The sequence below is a fragment of the Syngnathoides biaculeatus genome, chromosome 3, assembly GCF_019802595.1.
Source record: "Syngnathoides biaculeatus isolate LvHL_M chromosome 3, ASM1980259v1, whole genome shotgun sequence".
Classification (NCBI taxonomy): domain Eukaryota; kingdom Metazoa; phylum Chordata; class Actinopteri; order Syngnathiformes; family Syngnathidae; genus Syngnathoides; species Syngnathoides biaculeatus.
The window spans coordinates 6,234,822-6,257,254 of record NC_084642.1 but is presented as its reverse complement, the minus strand read 5'-3'; the positions used below and the strand labels follow the sequence as shown (position 1 = coordinate 6,257,254).

At 44.4% G+C, this 22,433-nt stretch overlaps 2 protein-coding genes across 4 annotated transcripts in view; both read right to left on the bottom strand.

Moving 5' to 3' along the window:
- Window positions 1-3,030, bottom strand: part of pla2r1 (phospholipase A2 receptor 1) — a 36,008-nt gene extending 32,978 nt beyond the window's left edge. Inside the window, exons 1-4 of the mRNA XM_061813906.1 lie at window positions 2,662-3,030; window positions 700-1,080; window positions 460-633; window positions 183-347 (exon numbers count right to left, since the gene is read on the bottom strand). Of these exons, the coding sequence (XP_061669890.1) occupies window positions 183-347; window positions 460-633; window positions 700-1,080; window positions 2,662-2,827 (886 nt within the window). The 5' untranslated portion in view covers window positions 2,828-3,030. The remainder of the gene's footprint in view (window positions 1-182; window positions 348-459; window positions 634-699; window positions 1,081-2,661) is intronic.
- Window positions 3,031-3,501: 471 nt separating this feature from the next.
- Window positions 3,502-21,106, bottom strand: itgb6 (integrin, beta 6). 3 transcript variants are annotated; one of them, XM_061813899.1, is made up of 15 exons: window positions 20,940-21,106; window positions 19,175-19,254; window positions 18,896-19,094; window positions 18,573-18,819; window positions 16,421-16,586; window positions 16,184-16,345; window positions 16,011-16,106; window positions 14,881-14,970; window positions 12,687-12,821; window positions 10,968-11,388; window positions 10,667-10,889; window positions 8,874-8,968; window positions 7,122-7,235; window positions 5,620-5,786; window positions 3,502-4,140 (listed from the first exon to the last, which is right to left on the bottom strand). In XM_061813899.1, exons 1-15 carry the CDS (start codon window positions 20,992-20,994, stop codon window positions 4,042-4,044), a joined length of 2,349 nt encoding a protein of 782 aa, XP_061669883.1. In that variant the 5' UTR covers window positions 20,995-21,106; the 3' UTR covers window positions 3,502-4,041. The 3 variants fall into 3 exon arrangements, with proteins under 3 accessions (XP_061669883.1, XP_061669885.1, XP_061669884.1); XM_061813901.1 differs by lacking the exon at window positions 5,620-5,786; XM_061813900.1 differs by lacking the exon at window positions 20,940-21,106 and having other exon boundaries at window positions 18,573-18,815; window positions 19,175-19,247.
- Between the last annotated feature and the right edge of the window lie 1,327 nt (window positions 21,107-22,433).

Here is a 22,433-nt window from a genome sequence, read left to right as displayed (position 1 = left end):
TACGTGCAAAAGCGATCGAGTCAACGACGCGTCAGTAGAGTGAACCCATCCAACATGGCCGCATGTCCCGAATGTAGTCACGTGATCGAAAACAGTCTATACTGACCTATACATAGTAAATGTACAACATAGGAGTAAAATGTAGCCCTGATTCCTTTGAGTACCTTGAAACAGATGCATACCTGTGATGTACCTGTGCTCTGCCAAGCTAGTGATGCTGAGCAGGTTCCCACCCTGAGCCTGACACGTCAGCATCGCTTGACTCCAGGTGAGGATGGTGTACAAGTTGAACTGATAGCAAGCACGCAGCTCCTGGTTGGACTCCCAGAAATGTTCGCAACTGTAATCTAGCACGACAGTCGAAAAGTGATGTTCGGCTTCACGGACAAGCCAAAGAGGAAGAAGGGAAGGGGTGCGAGGATTATTATTATTATTATTATTTTTTTTTTTTTTTTTTACCATGGACGGGACAGAAACCCCATTTTTCCGCTTGGTCGTATCTGGTGGTGGTCGAGCACCACGGGAAATGATCTTCGCGGCCCTCGGTGGTGCACTCCGAGTACCATTTGTTGTTGTACTTAAAGGGCAACGCGCAGGGCATGCCGTGTGCGTTTCCCAACAAAGTGTGGATATCTGCAAAGACCAAATGAAATCAACTCGAGGGCTAAGTGCTCATTTCGGCTGATTCTTTTTTGTAACCTTCATATGGATTTGAGCATGGCCCCTCTCTCGGCGTGTTGAACCTTTTCCACTCGTGGTAAGAGTGTCTTTTGACCACCACCAGATTTCCCGCCACGGCCACCTTCCACCGGGAGGCCCCGTACAGCATGTTGCCCCTGCAGCGCCACCACAGCACGGGGAGGTCCACGTCGCACTGGAAGGTCCCCAGGGGCCGCGCGGGGTCCGACATGTTGAGGCCCAGGCACGTGTTTGTGCCCCAGTTGAAGAGGCGATGGTGGGAGACCCACTTCCACAGCATGCGGCGGGTGGGACGGCGGCAGTCCCGCAGCACCAGGTTGGACCGTTCCACTGCGACGCAGCGCTGAAGCAGGTTGCTCTCCAGGATGAAGAGACCCTTTCCTGCGGAGGTGCACACAGGGGAAATTGCTTTGTCTGCGTTACTCTAATTTAGCATGTTTGTCTATATAATTCACAGTAATAAAAAAAAAAAATAAAACAATCATGTTTACTTTTGCAATTACTTACACTTGTCTGTACTTACTGGATTTATTTTATTTGAAATCCAGCTTTCCAGAACTGAGCCAGACGCTCGAGCTAGTTGTCCATTCTGCCGCCCATAATAAATTGATTGAATAAAAGTAGCGCATGAAAAAAATGTTTTTTTTTTTTTAAGTGAAGACGTTGAATTAGGGCAGCCCGAGCTGAAATTTTTTTTAAATAAATTCTATACAAATCTATACAATCTAGAAATCTATAGAATTTGTACAGAACAACTTGTTCTATAGATCTTTGGATGTGATTTTTGATATAAATTTGACAGAACAATCACAAGCACTTGGTTCCTAAAGTTCTATCGAATTAATAAGTCTTTGGAAATGTTCGATAGAAAAGTTTCAGCGGCATGCGCACGGTGGATCAGCTGGTAAAGCGTTGGCTTCACAGTTCTGAGGTCCCGAGTTCAATCCCGGCCCCGCCTGTGTGGAGTTTGCTCTAGCACTCCCCGTGACCCTTGTGAGGATAAGTGGCAAAGAAAATGGATGGATTTTTTTTTTGTGTACACATGCTTCCACTTAAGAAAAAAGTGTGTACTTTTTCTTCATCTGAAAATTTGTTAATACATTTTTTGTGGATATAAAATCCCTCTACACAAATACAATGTGACTGTTTTCCACATATACCGTACATTACAGCCAAAATATATTTTAATATTTGTAATTTACAAGTCGCTGTGGAGCAACTGGTTAGAGTGTTGGCATCACAGTTCTGAGGTCCCGGGTTCAATCCCGGATCATCCTGTGTGGGGTTTGTGTGTACTCCCCGTCTCTGTGTGGTTTTTCTCAGATTTCCTCCCACATCCCAACAAATATGGAACATTAATTGGACACTCTAAATTAATCCCTCGGTGTGATCTCTATGTGCCCTGCGATTGGCTGGCAACCAGTTCAAAGGTGTACCCCGCCTCCTGCCCGATGACAGCTGGTATAGGCTCCATCGCTCCTGTGACCCTTGTGAGGATGAGCGGCTTAGAAAATGGATGGGTGGATTTGTAATTTAAAAATTCTCAGTAAGAGTATCGATTAGAACATTTTAAATGTATTTTTGTCAATGTAAAAATAAAATAATTTCAAATGAATACATGGAATAAAAACGCAGGACTTTTTTCCCGTTTTTTTTTTTTTTTGTTTTGTTGTTGTTATTAGTAGGACTACTTTTACTTAAGAAAGGGGACGAATCAGTACTTCTAGTTGTCTTTATTCTACACAATTAGCCTATCTGTACTTCTATTTAAGTCCAGAGTATGCGTACTCAGTACCAGATGTCAATCACTTTTCACGTAATCCATCCTGCTTACTTTACCGCATACTTTCTTCTCCACTTTTTTTTTTTTTTTTTTTACATAGTTACGACAGTAATAGCTACTTGCTGGGAAAAAAAATAAAATACAAATTTTAAAAAAGCCCTACCACGAGTGTTACTTACCGTAAAACTCTGTAATTTCGCGGTCCTCCAAAATCTCGCCGTCGACGACGTCGTCGTCGTCGTCGTCCTCCTGGGCGGAACAAGTACAAGTTTTCAGCAGCAACAAAGTTACGCAAACAGCCGTCAGCACGTCCACGTCCGCGCAGCGCCACAACCGGAGGAACATTTCGACTGCGGGTTCGGGTTGCAAGGTCCGATGTGGCTAAACATTCCGAGAATCCACTTCTGCCGTCGTCTTCGTCGTCGTCGTCCTTTTTCCCCCCACTCGCAGCAGAAAGCTCAGCGGCAGACGTTCTAGAGTTTCACTGTGGGGAGCTGCAACGTCACCTATGACGGAGGAAGCTGAAGAAAAGGAGGGGATGGATGGATGGATGGATGGATGGACGGATGATCCAGAAAGAGACGGACAGACATAGATAGATAGATAGATAGATAGATAGATAGATAGATAGATAGATAGATAGATAGATAGATAGATAGATAGATAGATAGATAGATAGATAGATAGATAGATAGATAGATAGATAGATAGATAGATAGATAGATAGATAGATAGATAGATAGATAGATAGATAGATAGATAGATAGATAGATAGATAGATAGATAGATAGATAGATAGATAGATAGATAGATAGATAGATAGATAGATAGATAGATAGATAGATGGATGCAGTCTGGATCATTTCACGCAGGGTCGCACTTCTCTTTTGTCGCCAGCAGCGTAGACACGACAACGGATGAAAGTTATTTTAAATTGACATTTAATTTGCAGTGTAATTCCAAATGTACTCTCACTACTTTACTACTCGTGAGTTGCATTTCTTTAGTGTTGCCCCACAAAAAGGTGTACAGTACAATTATAACTTGACATTAAGGTGAGGAGTGTACTCATTTGAGTGTGTTGTGATCTTAAAACAAAAAGTCAGGCCACACCATTGCATTTTATTCCCAACAGTGAAGGCTCAGCCTTACATTACAACAAAAAAGGGGGAGAAAATTATAAATTTGACATTTACATTCACTAGATAACACGACATTTATTCTTTTTTTTTTTTTTTCAGTAGTCGACCACTCATATATTTTTGTGTTCTCTCTCTGAGATGGCGGAGATCATCGCGATTGTCCGTCAGTGCGCATTCGCGCCTGCAGTCAAACTGCGGTGCAAACAGCAGCAAACGTTACGACCCGCGGCCATAACACGGTCACAGTCTGGCGGTTTTCTCTGAACCCGATCCAGAGCTTTTTTTAATGCAGCAGTAAAAAAAAAAAAACTATTTATATATATCGCATTCCCATTTTAAACACACACACATACTCTAGACTCACACACACACACACAAAGTGCACTCATGCCGGTCGGCGTCGCCTCCAGCTTATCCTCAGTAGTGATCCATCGCAATCATCTTGTCCCGTTCTCTGTTCTTGTAGGTGACGTTTTTAAATGTGGATGTTGAGCTTCTGAACAGCGGGTTGGTTCCCTGAGTAGAACCACCAAAAAAAACACACATGGAGAACAAAAAGAAAATGAGATCAAACGAACAAGACGAAGACTGAAAACTCGCAGAAAGATGGAAACTTCCCACGGGGGATCATCGGGAATCTATCGATCCAGATTTTGCAAGTACAATGAACGCCCACCAATGAGCGTAGTGAATTCGCCTCTTCTTGGATTTCGATTTTCCGTTTTTTGGCGGAAAGACTTTTTTTTTTTGTGGTCAGGCCATCTGGTAGTACCTTCGTGCCAAAGTGTGGCGAGGACACCCCCACACTTTTTTCACTGTACCATGAAATATGAAATTGCGTGGATTGCAGAGGTGAGATTTGAGAAGCTTGAGGGAAAATTCTTTCTTATTTGCACATTGAATCGGATTTTTGGGGTGTTTTGGTTGGAGTGGTGTGGGGGGGGCAGCGGCGAGTTTGTAATATTATAATTAAACATTCATATTTTTGTTCCACAATGAAACAACTGTTCATTCAAGATTTTTTTTTAAAGTTTTTAAAACGTTTCTTGGCGGCACGGTGGATTAGCTGGTAAAGCATTGGCCTCACAGTTCTGAGGTCCTGGGTTCAATCCCGGACCCGCATGTGTGGAGTTGGCATGTTCTCCCAGTGCCTGCGTGGATTTTCTTCAGGCACATCCGAAAAACATGCAACACTAATTGGACACTCTAAATTGCCCCTAGGTGTGATTGTGAGTGCGGCTGTTTGTCTCCATGTGCCCTGCGATTGGCTGGCGACCAGTTCAGGGTGTAACCCCGCCTCCTGCTCGTTGACAGCTGGGACAGGCTCCAGCACTCCTTGTGACTCTTGTGAGGATAAGCAGCTCAAAAATGGATGGATGAATGGAAAAGCAAGACATATTTTCCATCCATCCATTGTCTTCACAGCTTATCCTCACGAGTGTCACAGGGAGTGCACACCCTGACCCAGCCAATTACAGGGCACACGGAGAGAAACAAACAATCACAATCACACCTTGGGGCAATTTAGAGTCTCCAATGAATGTTGCATGTTTTTTGGGATGTGGGAGGAAATCGGAGTGCCGGGAGAAAACCCACACAGGCACGGGGAGAACATGCAAACTCTACACAGGCGGTGCCGGGATTTGAACTGCAGTCATCAGAACTGTGAGACCAATGCTCTATCCACCGTTCCGCCCGTGTCTTGCTTGTTAATTACCGGTACATAATTCAATGTTTGAATGTGATGGCTTTCAATTAAAATAGCCTCAATTCCCAGAAAATCCCATGGAAAGTTTTTTAATTTGGAATACACCTGAACCTCCCATAAAAAGTTACAGAAAATGTGAAAACTGTTGCAACTCTAAACAAGACACGACATCCATAAATGTGACATTTCTCTTATTTTGACACATCAATCACCCTTTTCTACGTGGTGACGGCATAAAAGAAAATGTAATCATACTAAATGGCAGCAGAGGTATCGCAGCATCTCACCGACTCCCATTTTGCCTTGGCCATCTCCGCCTCAAACTTGGCCACCTCTTTGCGGTCGTGAACCGACACCAGCGCTTTCCAAACAGCCAGCAGGATGAGTCCGATGCACACGATGGAAAGTGAGACGCCGAGGATGATCATGGGGATGTTGGGCGGGTCGGGGCAACCTGGCACACAGTACGAGAGCAAACTTCACCTTGCCCGGGCGGAGCTAAGATGCCGTCCCCTCCTGTGGCCACCCCACAGAAAACTTTCTGATTGGACCACTCAGAACCACTCGTCCTCTTTTACACAGTGAGTATAGAGTGACAAATAGTTGACCTTTATTCATTGATTTACTTTATTAACTATACATGCAACCCTCGGGTCAAATTCTTCAGCAAGCGGATAAATAACTGTCCATCCATCCATTTTCTTCGCCGCTTATCCTCACAAGGATCGTGGGAAATGCCGGAGCCCATTCCAGCTGTTAACGGGCAGGTACACCCTGAACTGGTCGCCAGTCAATCGCAGGGCACACGGAGACAGACAACAGTCGCACTCACAATCACACCTACGGGCAATTTAGACTGTCCAATTAATGTTGCATGTTTTGGGGATGTGGGAGGGAACCGGAGTGCAAGGAGGAAACCCACGTAGGCATGGGGAGGACATGCAAACTCCACACGGGCGGGGCCGAGATTGAATCCGGGACCTCAGAACTGTGAGGCCAACGCTTTCCAGTTCATCCACCGTGCCGCCGATAAATAACTGGATAAGACAATTTTCTTCAACTAAACCAGAACAAAACTTTACTAATTACTTTTGGGAAAAAACAAGAGAATTGCTGTCAGTAAATAAAAATCTACTTTTTTGTCATGCTTTCTGGAGTACGTATTTCCAATTTTTTTGATATTTCTTGCTCTGTACACACTTGTAGCTGTCGTTTTGATTTTTTTCTCTTTTACTGTTTTTATTTCTTTGTATTTAAATGCTGTAAAGCACATTGCGTTACCTTGTGTATGAAATGCGGTATACAAATACATTTGCTTTATTGAAAAAAAAAATAATAAGAGGCTTCAAGCTGTTTATTAGCATTTTCAGTTGAAGTTTACTGTCAAAATAAACGTAGGAGAATTACACATTTGTTATTTTAAAAAGATACTGACGTATAGTGCCAAAGGTCAATTTACAGGCAAACAACTAGCGTTAGCGTCTCTGTGTTATAACCTTTGAAGCGGGGTTACTTGAACACAAACGGTGAAGCAACTCCTGTAGATCTCGTGTCATATAATTATACTCGCAAAGAACGACATCTATGGAAAAAAATGATTGATATTATTGTGCCTTACTGAGTTATACTTACCGCTATACTGCCCCAATGTGGCCTGTACTTGCACACCAGAGGGAGCAGCACAATGCCCATTGAATTGAGGAGAAAAATGTGGCATAAATTGCAACAGGGTTCTAGCTAAATCTATCTATGTATGTACAGACTGTGTATATTGTGTGGCCGGACTTACCGTACATGTGAAGATTGTAGACCGTCATCGCGTCCCCTCCGAGGACACGGAACGAGATCCAGCACTCGTTCCCCGACATCAGCGTGCATTGCTTCGAGGCGCTCTCGTCCACTCCTGAAAGGAAATCGGAACGTACGTATTTCATGACCCCCGTCGATGAATTGTATCTCGTCCTTCCCCTCTCAACACTCGGGCGAGAACGTAAAAGGATCCCCTCGCTTCTGTTGCGCTGTCAGCGTGATTTCCATACCAAAGACGAGGGTTTGCGCGTGCGAGCCAGCGCGTGGTCGCCGCAATTGTGTTTCGCATCTGAAGCCTGAAAAATCCGCGCCGACGATCCGATATCGCCAGGATAACGTGTTTAAAATCATCTCTTCTTTAAAAGGAAGCCACGCTTGAACGGCCGTTCACACGCACCGCAGTTGCTGGCCCCGCGGAACGAGGTAAAGAATATGTTCGCCATTGTTCGACGCTGTCTGAAAGGATGTCGCTCACAATCAAACAGAGTAGTGGTTCTCAAGTTTGTTGCAACCAAGTACCGCCATCATTACAATAGAGTCACTAGTAGGCCCAGGTGTTCATCAAGAATCAGTCAGAAATTTTCGTTCGAAAAAGTATAACGGTGTCGTTAGCCATGAGCAATGATTGACATGAGAACTAGCGACTAGCACGTTGTGGACCACCTTTGCATACTCTAAACCATCAGCAGCAGCAGAAATAGCTCAGTTGGGAGCGCGTTGAACTGAAGATCTAAAGGTTGCTGGTTCGGTCCAAGGTTTCAGCAGCTCAAAAGTGTACTTTTGTCTTTAACTCAAGCCATTTGAAACTGATTGGATAGCCTTTATTGCCAACTTAATGTTCTCACTATAAAAAAAAATGTCAGTGCACTAGTATAACAACTATCTGATTAATAACATTTTTTTGCACTACTAGTGCCACTTTTGGCCAACTGCTATTCTATTAAACCACAGGTGTCAAACTCAAGGCCCGGGGGCCAGATCTGGCCCACCGCATGATTTTATGTGGCCGGCGAAGCCAAATCTAGAGTGTCAATTTCCATGATTCTTGTAAAAATCTGCTATCTAAATTTCAAGTTTTCATAGATCCATCCATCCATTTTCTTTGGCGCTTATCCTCACAGGGGTCATGGAGAGTGGCGGAGCCTATCCCAGCTGTCAACACGCAGGAGGTGGGGTACACCCTGAACTGGTTGCCGGCCAATCACAGGGCACAGAGAGACAAACAGCCGCACTCACAATCACACCTATGTGCAATTTGGAGCATTCAAATAATGTTGCATGTTTTTGGGATGTGGGAGGAAAGCAGAGTGCCCAGACGAAACCCACGCAGGTACGGGGAGAACACGCAAAGTCCACACAAGCGGGGCCGCGATGGGGATCGAACCCGGGTCCTGAGAACTGTGAGGCCAATGCTTTACCAGCAGAGCGGTGCCGCCGTTTTTATAAGTCATAAATGACTAAGTTGCGATATTACAACCATTTTTGTGTTACCAAAACGTGAAAAGTTGAAAAACACATGACCCTTGATTTGTGATTCCAAAACTAATTCATAAATTGATGATGTAAATATGATGAGATGATTAAATGTTTTTTTTCCACCGTCGTAACCGGAACAACAATGTGGCCCGCGAGAAAAATGAGTTTGACACCCCTGAATTAAACCTTCCTGCACTAATAATACTACCAGTAGGCACGTGTCATGCACTAGTAGCCTCCTATGCTGTACTAGTACCTGCTGTCGTGTTGATGTAAATCTTGGGGAGACTGCAGTTTTGCTCACACAGCTCAACATCCTCTTTTGCATGAATATGACACTCGACACATGTCCTGTTGAGAAAATAAGAGATGCCACATAAAGTTATTGTCTCAAGAAAGTATCTTTCACAAATACAAAAAAAAAAAAAAGACAAAAATATTTTCCCAGGGCCATCCCTCTGCCCTTTAAGTTATCAAATGGCACAAGAGGCAACAACTGCTTGACAATAGCGAAAGGAAATCCTTGAGGAGAGGACATGAGTTGCCTTTTGATGTCACCTGCAGGGAACCAAAACCTGATATCCGACTCAGGAGGGAATACGGATCAAACTCATTGCGTGGTGTCAGGAAACACACTCTTACACAATTACAACACGTCTTTCGTGCACAAATAATCTAGTTGCAGGTCAATGTTCACTTGGGCCCAGAAATTCCTCATGGTAATAATTGTCTATATCAAATGCTGAACTACAGATTTTAGCCTGTCTAACATTAATAGTTAATACTGTCATGAAATGCATGATTTTTGTTATTATGTTATTATTATGATGTTATTCATGAAAAAAACGGCAGCCGACATGGACCCACGCGTTTTTTTTCACCACGAAACACAATTTTGACGTATACAGCTTTTTGCAACTCCCGCCACGAAATCTTCTCGAGGTATTTTTTTCGACAAGAAGCAGGAAGTGACGTACATGGCGGGACGGCCCTCAAGTGGACTAGTTTGTTTCTATTAGTTTTACCCCCGGGAAAGTAGCTCGTTGTTCCGCCATGTTAGCCAAAAGACCGGCTCGTTGCACTTCTGGATATTGCTTAAACACTTGGGACGATGGATTTACCCTTCGTAAATTTGCAAAAGACCCGGTTAGTCGTGAAAAATGGATTGCACGGGTGCAGAGAGGACAAGAGCGTCATGGGTTCCAAATGACAGGTAGGTGTGTATACAGCGACTAAAAAGAATAAGAGTTTGGGGCGGACCACGTAATCCGTCTCTCATACTGTAACAAAAGTTACGCGTACGTATGACAGGGGCTCGAAATGGTTCGGTCACGGCTTCGGATGGGGTGGCTCATCTTCGGCGCCGAGGTGGCTTATCACGGTGCTGAGCTGGGCCGCTTTACAGTGTTGTCATCGCACGCGGCTGAGTGCGCCATTACAGGCAGCGTTGTTCATAGCCGCTGCCGTCAACCGCGATGAATAACAGCGATAAACAATTGTTTATGCCGCACTCAGAAGCGAACGACGACAACGCTGTAAACGCCGTGGTTCGGCTCGTTGCACCCGGGCCGCGGCGTTGTGATCGCTCGTGGCTGAGTACGCTACATACTGTCGGGGAGTCTGTCATTAGTTCGAAGTGATCCGCATATCATCTAAATATGGCTCGAAACGATAGGATAATATTGCCCCGGACGCTTCACTCGATTGTGAGATGTTCTCTTCTTCGAAAAGCTTGAAGGGGCGTGTCCCACAGTAGGGGCGTGTTTTCAATGGCGAATGTCCGGGGTGACATCACGGGCAGTAGATGCAGCCAAAATGGCGACCACTCGGATGTCGAATGAGACTTCCGCAACTTTGAGTGTGGCTGACGCGCTCTCCGCTCATATTTATTTTTCTGTGTAGACATTAATGCAAATAATATTATATGTATTTTTCATTTCAATACCTATTTTAGAATGTTTATAGGGATGACACTTAACCTTTAATCAGGGGGAGGAGAGAAAAAAAAAAAAAAAAAAAGTTGGCTTCCCCGGATTTGTGTGTTCCTACCTCGCTATCGAACAGGCATCTCCACACGTGGGGCACTTCTCGCACAAGTCCCCCGATGCTCCCGGTACCAAGCAGACACAGCGGCCACACTCGCACTTGCCCCGTCCGCTACACAGGACCCCGTCCTGGGAACGGCACGCCTCGCTGCTGCCGCTGCAGTTGCAGTACTCCCCCGTCCAGCCGCTTTGACACAGGCACTCTCCGCAGTCGCACTCCCCGTGGCCTGAAACAGAACCGCGCTAAAGTCAAAGGGCCTCATAAATAATCCATCCGGCGATCCGACAGGAATGCGACCGCTCACCCCCGCAGAGCTCCCCGCGGAAGCGGACGCACGAGTAGTCGTCGCACTCGCAGTACGGCCCGTAGATGCGACCGAAGGTGGACGTGTCGCACGCGCACTGCCCGCAGTAGCATTGCCCCTGACCGCTGCATACGTCGCTCTCGTTGTTTGCGGCGCAGCTGCTCGGCAGCGCGCTTTCCTCGTCGCATTCGCACTCCTCTCCCGAGAAGCCCGGCTGGCACGCGCACACGCCGCAGCGGAAAACCCCCCGGCCCTCCGTGCACCGGTTGCTCCCGTCGGCTGCGGGAGGCCGCGGGCACTCGCAGGAGCAAACCGACTCCAGTTCGATGTCCAGAGTGTCCTGGAGGCCCACCGGCTTTAAGGAGAAGCGCCTGTTTCCCGACAGGCATCCTGGAAGCTCGACGGACACGTTGAACACCACCTACGAGTGGAGAAGATATGGGGCAACGTGATGTCATATATAACCATCCATTCATCCATTTTCTTAGCCGCTTATCCTCATGGATCACGGGTCACGGAAGTGCTGGAGCAATATAGGAGAAATATAGATGAGTAGATTTAGTGGAGGGGGAATGCTTCATAAGTGAATGAAAAGAAAAATGTAATTCAGACGCTAGATTTTCTTCCAAATCAACAGAAACCAAGTAGACACACTTGATGGGCTTTCGTGGACCACAATGGAATGACCCAAGTCGGCCACATTGTCGTTCCGGTTTCACTCAGAGGGCCATTATGACTGTCGAACAAAAATATTTAATCATCTCATCATATTTTATTAATTACTAAATTTAATCAAATACCCCAAAATTTTCACTTCAGCATGACCACACACACACACACACACACACACGTGCGCGCATATATATATATCCATTCATCCATCCATCCATCCATCTATCCATCCATTTTCTTAGCCACTTACTTATCCTCACAAGGGTCGCGGAAGTGCATATATATATATATATATATATGGATGATGGAGGGGGAGTGATTCAAGTTCTTAAGTGAATGAAAAGAAAAATGCAATTTGGGTGCAAGATTTTCTTCGAAATGAACAAGAATTTAACAGAAACCAAGTAGACACACCTGATATGCTTTCGGGGACCAAACTATAATATGATATAAATATGTCTGTGATATGCTAGATCAGGGGTGTCAAACTCATTTTTCTCGCGGGCCACATTGTTGTTTTGGTTTCCCTCAGAGGGCCATTATGACTGTGGAACAAAAATATTTAATCATCTCGTCATATTTTACATCATCAATTTATGAACTGGTTTTGGAATCAGAAATCAAGGTTCATGTGTTTTTCAACTATTCATGTTTGGTAACATAAAAATGCTTATGATATATCCATCCATCCATTTTCAACACTGACACACAAGCTACTTTCACAACAACAATAACAATACACACTAATCTATCCATCCATTTTCTGAGACTTATCCTCACGAGGGTCACGGGGAGTGCCGGAGCCTATCCCAGCTGTCAACTAGCAGGAGGCGGGGTACACCCTGAACTGGTCGCCAGTCAATCGCAGGGCACATCGAGGCAAACAGCCGCAGACACAATCGCACCTACGGGCAATTTAGTGTCCAATTCATGTTGCATGTTTTTGGGATGTGTGAGAAGGTGCCCAATATTTTTTGGTGGAACTATTTACGGTACTGCGGCAACGTCTGGACGCACTTAGAGCAATTGAATGTGAATAGAACTGACCGTCTCTCCAGGTTTGACATTAGAACACCGCTTGAGGTCCGTAAGCACTGAACCATTTGGACAAATAGCGGCGAAGGACATGCGTAACTCTTCCGTGTCCCCAAGGACCTCCAGTTCAATCTCTGATCGGAGCTCCTGAAAATAAAAAATAAAAATAAAAAAAAAACGGATAAAAACACAACTTCTTTGTCTCGGAAACATGAACTCACAGCACTGAACTGTCATCATTAAGCAGACTTTCCAGATATTTTCAGGTCAATGTCCTTTTGTGGTGGTGCAAAGCCTCCTGTCTCGATCTCCCCTGCGAGGGTGAGTCATCATCCCAGGTGTGCTGGGTTGTAAAAAAAAAAAAATAACCCGAGGAAAGACTGATGGCTCACCTCGGTTTGAGGAAAGACGTCGTTTAACAAATGAACCGTGTGACAAACTGCCCGAGTGCTTTGAGGCTTTAACTGTGTGTTACTTCAGCGCCAACAATGAGTTCTGTGTTCCTTACTGAGACAAAGGTGAAAACATTTGTCATGATACAATATTTTCTTTTAAAAGGAAAGTTGTTCGAGCATGTATTCAATATTCTTGATATCCAGCTGGAGGCCCTTGCTCTAGTATGCGCTTTGTCCTCGCTAGTAAACAATAAAAAATAGAATTACTAGTGTCCACTAACAAAATGATTTTTTTTTAAAACAGCTTTTTTATTTTTTACCACTACTCAACCTTAATAGTAAATTATTATGCTGCACTAGCAACACTAATAGGCCCAACTGGTAGCCTCCTGGATCCTAATAGTAGCACCATCGTGCCCACGAGTAAGACATAGTCATCCTAAATGTCATACAGTAGTGCTATTTTGCTGTAAGGCACAGTCGTTCTACTAGTGCGTTGAATTGTCTCACTAGTAAGCTCATACTAGTAAACGGACCATTCTATAAAGCCATTTGAGCATTTATGCAATACCCATTATATCCACATTACTAGTACTAGTACGGTGGACCTACAGAGGAGTACATCCATCCATCCATCCATCCATCCATTTTCCTTGCTGCTTATCCTCACAAGGGTCACGGGGCGTGCTGGACCTTATCCCAGCTGTCAACGGGCAGGAGGCGGGGTGCACCCTGAACTGGTTGCCAGCTAATCGCAGGGCACATGGAGACAGACAACACTCGCACTCACAATCACACCTACGGGCAATTTGGAGTCTCCATTTAATGTTGCATGTTTGTTAAGATGTGGGAGGAAACCGGAGTGCCCGGAGGAAACCCACGCAGGCACGGGGAGAACATGCAAACTCTACACAGGTGGGTCCGGGATCGAACCCGGGACCTCAGAACTGTGAGGCCTACGCTTTTCAGCTGATCCACCGTGCCGCCCAGAGGAGTACAGTGCAAAAAAAAAAAAAAAAAAAAGGCATAAACTATTCTTAGATAAGGGTATTAAGTGACAACATACATTTTTCATGATTCCACAGCTACCATAAAATGAAATAAATAAAAATAAAGGAATAAACGTGAATAATATTTAAAAAAATTTGGGATTCATTGAATCTGTGGGTGGCAAAATGTATAAAAGTATTTTGGACAATTGTGGAATATTAGCAGGACAACTCCATGTTACTAGTGACATAAAAACTTTGTTGTATGTTAGGTTAGGTTAAGTTACTAGTATTACTAGTGACATTATCAAATCCAACTAATCGACATCTAACGCTTCACTAGTAGTATTGATAGCATGCAGATGTCAACCAGTGTATTTTTGGCTCATTACTTACATCTAGTCCTACTAGTATGCCAGATTTACTAGTAGTGTGCAAAAATGTGCTGTACTTTCCATGATGTATTTGGATACATTATCCTTTAAGATAAGCGAGTTCCCGTCTCTTGGTCACATTCAAGTTAGTCGGCGGCGTGGAAATGTTTACAAATGGCAGAACTGTCACTCAGTGATGGGAAATTCACCACCGTGAGCCGGGTTTACACAAAAGTACGACAAGGAAGCACAAGCGGCCGAGAAAAAATGAGTAAGACAACGTTCAGATCAAACAGCCGGGACAAGACGAGACCTGCAGTTAAACAAGCCGACGCAAATTCCCGGAAGGTGTGAGGACGCGTTATGGGGGCGGGGGGGGGGGCGAAAAAAAAAGGACTGGGAAAGTTCTTCCGACCACAAACAACTTCTGTCATAAACTCATACTCACTTTGTACGCTGTTAAAATCAGTTGGAGGATGTTGCGAGAATCTGTGGCCACGACTCCCACGGTGGCGCCGGGTATGAGATTTGCGTAGTTCTATGAGAGTTTGGGAGGGGGAAAAGCACCCAAAGCATGAACACCTAGCTAAGATGGTACAGTCCGTTGTTCAATACATAACGCAGATCATCTTTTGCGTCCCTGTTAGACAGTTTTAAAGGAAATTTCCGGTGTTTTTTTTTTTTTTAGCAACAATGTATCCAATAGGTCATGTAATATGTAGTTTATTTTGACAATATGATGTTAAATCCTCTCTCATTTAATAGTGTTTTGAGAAGATTCTTATCGACGATTACGAATTTTCGCCATTTTCGCGAGTCACATGACCTACGTGCGCGGATGTGACGTGTAACGTGCCGCAACAAAGGTTCGATTACACGGGACGCCGTTTATGCCCGGCGCTGATTTCTTGGATTAATCCTCATCTGTTGAAGAAATAGCAGTATCGGTTGAGCTGGAAGACGGAGGAATACTTCCGTACAGATTTGAACCTGCGGCCGTAAATAATGTTGAATATTCGGATGGTTCTTCGGGCGGAATGACGCCGAGTGTGACGGAGCCGTGGGCGTAAAATTCGTAGTTGTCGATAAAAATCTTCTCAAAACACTATTAAATGAGAGAGGATGTAACATCACATTATCAAGATAGAGTACATATTACATGACATATTGGATACATTGTTACTAAAAAAAAAAAAACACGGGAATTTTCCTTAAAGCAATAATTCATGGCTCGGCTCTCTTTGTGTGTGGTGCCAATAAAGCAGCAATTGTATGAAGGAGTACAATTACTGTAACATCAGTGCTCATTTCCAGTAGTTCCATGACACGGAAGCGTCTATTTCTACCTCTTTATAACCAAGCAAAAAACATATTTTTCACATCGTCACTCGTCAGTTTCCAAATGCACATTTGGTTAATTTCATATTTTTTCACAAACATTTGCTCCTCTTTTGGGTGTCGTCATGAAAAGTCACCGTTTTGGAGACGAGAGATGTGTTTGTAATGTATTCCCCCATGCGATGAACGGGAATTCACTGCATTACGATCGCGTGTATCTTTCTGGAAGGAATATCTTACTTCATAATTTTGCTTCTGATTTTCCGTCACGGCGAATATCAGTAAGATGTTGTTTTCCACGACTTTATCAATCAGCTGGCCCAGGGTCGGATACTCCTGAAGAACAAAAACACACTGCATGATGACCAGCTGAGGGTGCGCATGCACCAAATGAAAATGAAAGGGTCCAAAACCTGCTCCGTGGACATGGAGTAGTCGTTATTGGCGTCCAGGTGACACTGGCCGTCGTTGGGAATGACGATGCCGGCCATTTTACTGTCCATCCCGAAATGCGAGTCGGCATCGCTGACGAACACCACCAAACGCATGGAATCATTCCTCCAACCGATCCTGTCCTATCGGGAGAACACCGTTGGTTCCGCTCACTTCTGAGAGCCTGACTCGCGCCCGGGCCGAGATGTCAAACGTACCCCGCAAACAGCTGCCTGCATGACGCCGTCGAAGCCGCATTCCGGGATGTCAACATTTGCGGACACGTGTTGCGCCGAGACCATCTCGTTGAACTTGTCCGTGTTGCTTGTCAGGGACAAGACGTGTTTGTAGCCGAATGTCGGCAAGCAGCTCACCCCGGCGCTGCTGTAACACAGAAAAAGATCCCCCCCCATAAAGATTATCATCCATCCATCCATTTTCTCTGCCGCTTATCCTCACGAGCGTCGCGGGGAGAGCTGGAGCCTATCCCAGCTGTCAACGGGCAGGAGGAGGGGTACACTCTGAAATGGTTGCCGGCCAATCGCAGGGCACATGGAGACAAACAGCCGCGCTCACGATCACACCTAGGGGCAATTTAGAGTGTCCCATTAATGTTGCATGTTTTTGGGATGTGGGAGGAAACCGGAGTGCGCGGAGAAAAACCACAACATGCTAACTCAACACAGGCAGGGCCTGGATTGAACCCGGGTCCTCAGCAATGTGAGGCCAACGCTTTACCAGCTGATCCACCGTGCCGCCTCTTAATTATCATCTTGGGGGGCCATGAGGACCCCAGAGAGAAACTAGTTAACTCTGAGACTTGATTAGAGGAGTTCCAAGACACAAAGCCGAGACAAACAAGTCCTGAATCTCAGGGCAATTTGCAGGACAGACCACAGGCACAGAAAGATGAAACAGAGCCAAAGTCCTCAATGTTTCACAGATTTTTTCATTTGTTTTTTAATTTCCGTAAAAAAAAAAACTCTAAATGACTCTAATGAAAACCCCCATGGGTATGGAGAGAACATAGAAACTCCATAGAGGCAGGGCCACGATTGAACCCGAGGCCTCAAAACTGTGAGGCCAACGCTTTACAACTGCTCCACCGTGCTGTGGGTCTTCTCCGGGCATTCCGGTTTCCTCCCACATCCCCAAAACATGCAACAATTGGAGACTAAATTGCCCCAAGGTGTGATTGCGAGTACAATCGTTGTCTGTCTCCATGTGCCCTCCGACTGGCTGGTAACCAGTTCGGGGTGTACCCTACCTCCTTGGCTCCGGCACTACCCGCGACCCTTGTGAGGATAAGCGGCTCAGAAAATGGATGGAAGGATGAATCTAACGGAACCAGTGGGCAAGGAAGAGGAAATGAGTGGATGTCGTGAATAGTGTCACAGAGAAGATGGCAAGACTGTCTGGTAGCGCAGTGGCGGCTTCTAAAGGTGACAGACTGAAAATCAAGCCCCCGTCATCATGTTTGTGGAAGGGATGGTTCAAATATTTCTTGTCTTTGAGTGATTTAAAAAAATCAGACTGGCAAGCCCACGAGTAGATGACAGCATGCTACCCACTTTAGCGTCAAAAAAGCAAGTTTATGTCGATTAGCCCAAGGAACTGAAAAATTAAAAGTCAATGAATTAGCCAATCGCCCACGTCTGAACGTCCATCACGTCCACGTGTAAATGAAGGCGGACGTTCCCCTTGCGTTCCAAACAATTTACCTTATGTAACGTCCTCTTTTCAACTGACATTCAAATTACAGCGGTAGCGATGAAATCTAAAGTCATCATTCAAACGACGAAGCCTGTTTTGCCGGCCGCTCTACCTTGGTCAGATGAGGAATTATACCACGTTTATGGAGTTGCGTTCGATAAATGATATGATCCAAGAACTGTTCTCTGAACAAGCACTGCTCTAAGCTGCTTTTCTCGCAAAAATCTGAAATCGTGTTTATACGTATGCAGGTCTTCTAATTATCGATCGATTATCTGAGCTGCTTATGCTCAGAAGGGTCACGGGAGTGCTGGACCCTATCCCAGCTATCTTCGAGCAGTAGGCGGGGTACACCTGGAACTGGTTGCCACCCAATCGCAGGGCACATCAAAAACGAAGAACCATTCGCACTGACAATCACACCTAACGGCAATTTAAAGTCTCCGATGAACGCAGGTTTTTGGGAGGAAACCGGAGTACCCGCAGAAAACCCACACAGGAAGAACATGCCAACGCCTCACAGGCAAGGGGCATTTAAACCCTGCTCCTCAGGACTGCGAGACAGGCGCTCTAACGGGTCGCAATACGATTTATGATTTGAACTCGAACATAGCGACGCTCGAAGCAGAAAATTACAAATGGCCGCCCCCGTCCTACCTGCAAGGGTTGGCGAGCTCTTCTTCTGTGATCTTGATGAAGGGTAGAACGGGTTTTTCCACAAAAGAACCAAAGCCCATGCGGAATTTACTGGTGAGGTTGGCCATCTCCTTGGACAGGGTGGAGCCGAGGTTCCTGATGGTGTTCAGATCATCGATCATGGACGCGGACAAGTCCATCAGGTAGTAGAGGTCCACGGGGTAGTCTTCGGTGTGCTGGATTTTCACCTGGAACGTCACCTGACTGCCTGTCAGAAATAAAACCAACATGCTCCATCGAGAGCTAAGGAAGAGCCGTCGTCTCCGAACGTGAAAAACGCGTACCGGGCCGTAGCCGGAGTGCCATTTTCTGCGGGGAGATCTGAGTGAGGTTCACTCCGCCACTCTTCTTCCCGAGCGGTCGATCGGCCAGGATCCTTCCCTCGGAAATGGGGAACTCCAAAAAGCTTTCCGCGCATCCCCGCTCCAGCAGGCGTTCCGCAGTGTTACATCTTTCGCCGACTGACAACCAGTTTGTGAAATTCTGAGGCAAGAGGAATTTCGAGATGACGCGATGGCGCAAAACAATAACTAAAATTGCGTGGTTAGGATTCTGCTGCCTACCTCCTGTGTACACCAGGCGCAGTGTGGACCAAGTTGGAGACATTCATCACAAGTCACAGCGCTACTAGCTGAGCATGAACCTGGATTACACACACAGGCGCGCAAAATATAATAATCGCTTTCGACAAGATGGAGGGAATGAATCAAAGAGTCCCTTTGGCAATTCCTCCAAGATATGATGCAGTGGTGGTACCTTGACTTACGAGTTTCAGGGCTGAGAATGAACAATTTGGAAAAACACTGAAAATGTTCCCGATTATCCATCTGCATGTTTTTTTTTTGTTACATTTAGATAAAACAATAACCCTCTATTTCATTTGTTAACATTATGATAACATGTTTCAAATAAATACATTAATCCAGGTGTAATAGGGACAAGTGAAATACTGTATTACATTATTATTGTAGATTGAAATTGTCTACTTTTTTTTGTTCCCAATTACTTTCCAATCAACTATGAATTTTTTTTTATAAAACACACCGTTAAATGGTGATTACTCTTAACAGTGTAAATACAGGGCAATCATAACATTTTGAAAACTTAAAATATGACTCCAAACACCCCAAATAATTTTGCAAAACTTCAGACATAAAAATGTAGACTGAGTGAAATTTATATCAAATCGGCTACTGCACTTACAAGCTAGACTTCAGAAATAAGTACACAAGTAATTTGTTTATATATATGAAATATAAAAGTGAGCAGAAAAATCCATGACCTACAGGGCCAGTGCTACAGATAGGCCCAATCGTATTAACAGTTGTCAGTTATATATAATATTTGAGAAATTTACGTCCAACTTACCTTTGCGTTTCCTGGCTTGGATATTTTTTTGCTCCTCGGCTTCCATAATTGATCATATCGGAACACAGAGTGCAGAGCACTTTGGCGGGAACGTCCATTTTTAGACACTTTCATACAGTTTTCATTCCCATCTGCGTGGTTACACTTTTTTCAAGCCATGACCATCTGAAACAGTTTTTTTACCCCGTGGTTTTCATCAATTTCCCCGGCACGATTTTCATCTTTTCGCTCCGAGACTTTCACCACACTGGCAAACGCAGTGGCATGTCATGTCATTATCCAAGCTGCTTATAAAATGTTTTCAATAAATACATTGATCCAGGTGTAATTGGGACAAGTGAAATACTGTATTACAATATTATTGTTGATTGAAATTGTCTCCTTTTTTTTTGTTCCTAACTACTTTTCAATTAACTATCGTTAAAGCCTGCTGAAGAATTTACAAGGCATGGCAACTTTTAGTTTTTACTCAATTAATTGCTGCTTGGTTCCGGACTTCTAGTTCCTGCATCCTTTCCATTCCCGGCATTTTACATTACATGATTTTATTAGGCTGTGGATTTTTGTTAAACGAAATGGTTCGACATATCGCGTTTAATTCTATTTGTTTTTACATTTCCGCCTTACGGTCAATTTAACGGGGAGTGACACGGATGGATTAAAACTGAGATTTTTGTCATTTCCTCAAAGTGATGTTATATAATATAAAAGCATAAATAAACATAAAAAACGGTGTTTTGATCAATAGAATTGTGTTTCAATATGTGTAAATGTGTTCAGGTCATCCTTTTTGGTCTCTCTCTACATAAAAAAAAAAAGTAGGCTGTATATGATTGAGGTAACATACAAGGGGCGAGACGCCATATGAAGATAGTTGTTATCTAGTGTCACTCTTGCACGCTTTTGTTTACACTTTACACACACATAATACACATCTACACGCGGACGTTGTGCGCTCACCCTCCACAGTGGCGATCCAGTAGCGGAGAATCAGGCCCAGTAGCAGAAGCCCCATTTAGTCAGTCCCGTGACGTGACTTCAACTTGTTTCATATTTAAACGCGACAAAGGCGTGCAAGGCCAGCTTTGTGCCTTTCTGCGCTTCTCCAACGAGGGCGGAGCGGGGGGGGGGGGGGGGGGGGGGGGGGGGTGAGACGCGCCGCCGTGCACTTTTACCTGGAAAAGAGGAGGAGGAGGAGGAGGAGGAGGAGGAGGAGGAGGGAGAATAGGTGAGTCGAGACCTCACCTGGGCTTCCTTTTATGCTCACTTCCGCAGAACGCTCGCTCCTCGGCGCGTGCGTGCGCTACATTCTTATTGAGGAAGCTTCAGGGGAAAAAAAAAAGGGGACAACACTTGACTTGCTCACTGACAGTAAAAAAAAAAAAAAGAGTGACGCACGCATTTTGCCACATTCCCTCAGAGGGACGTTATCAATAAAAATATTCCCCTTTCGGCTCATTACAGATCATTATTTATGCACAATTTCCGGTGCGAGAGATTGTATATTGAATCGGAAGTCACGCGAAAAAGGTGAAAAATCAACTACCTGTCAGGTGCGAGCGGTTATAATAAGCTATAAATGCAGTTCATGTCCAAGCCCTTTGATAAAATCATTGCAAATATTTATCTGTCAGCGTGTACTATTATACAATACCTTAGTATTAGCCGACATGTGTTGCGCATGCGCAATGAAATACCAAGTACAGTCGTATCCACTGATCTCAAACAAACCACAAAAAAAAAAAAAAAGACTGGATGGCTCCTTGGCCACCAAAACTGGAGTCGCCATCCCCCATCTTGATACTCCCAAAACAACCATCGTGGCTGTGAGAAAACATTCCACAGGTGAATTAGAAATATTTACTTTGACACTGTTAAAGTTTGTTTGTAAAGGGTTTTTTTTTTCTGATGAGCTTAATTCACTCAAACAAAGTTTTTGTTTACGGTTGTTGTTGTTCACTGTTCACTCTCTGCTTCACCTTCATAGAACGACATTTTTTTTTTCACGAAAAAGTGATGTAAATGTTTTCACAAAATTCATCAGTGGATAAGCAAGAAAACACATTTTCTGTGAAATTTTTGATGAATTTCATCATACAGAACCCTGCAAATTTTATTTGATTTTCAAATGCAAGGGAACTAGTTTAAATTTTCTGTCTGAAATAGGACGTCGCAGAGACAACAAATGAACAATGCGTTTTGTCCATTGCAAGTCTTATTTCCAGAAAATACATCGAACTGAGTGACTTAAAATGTTATGTTTTTATGACAAAAAATGCTGAGTTTTTTGCTATGTTATGATGATATTGCTTCACAGCGTATTTTGGGAAAAGTTAACATGTCACGGAAATCAGGCCCTTAGGTAATGTGCAAGGTTTCTTGGTAGTTAAGGTGTTATATGTCTTTCCTTTGCACTTAGCCTTTTTTGGGCTTACTAAGTCGAATTAATTCATG

Coding starts and splice junctions, on each gene's coding strand:
- itgb6 (XM_061813899.1), bottom strand. CDS start 20,994: ATGGGGCTTCTGCTACTGGGCCTGATTCTCCGCTACTGGATCGCCACT. Junction 19,095..19,174: donor GCGCCTGGTGTACACAGGAG/GTAGGCAGCAGA, acceptor CTCTTGCCTCAG/AATTTCACAAACTGGTTGTC. Junction 16,587..18,572: donor GAGCTCGCCAACCCTTGCAG/GTAGGACGGGGG, acceptor TCTGTGTTACAG/CAGCGCCGGGGTGAGCTGCT.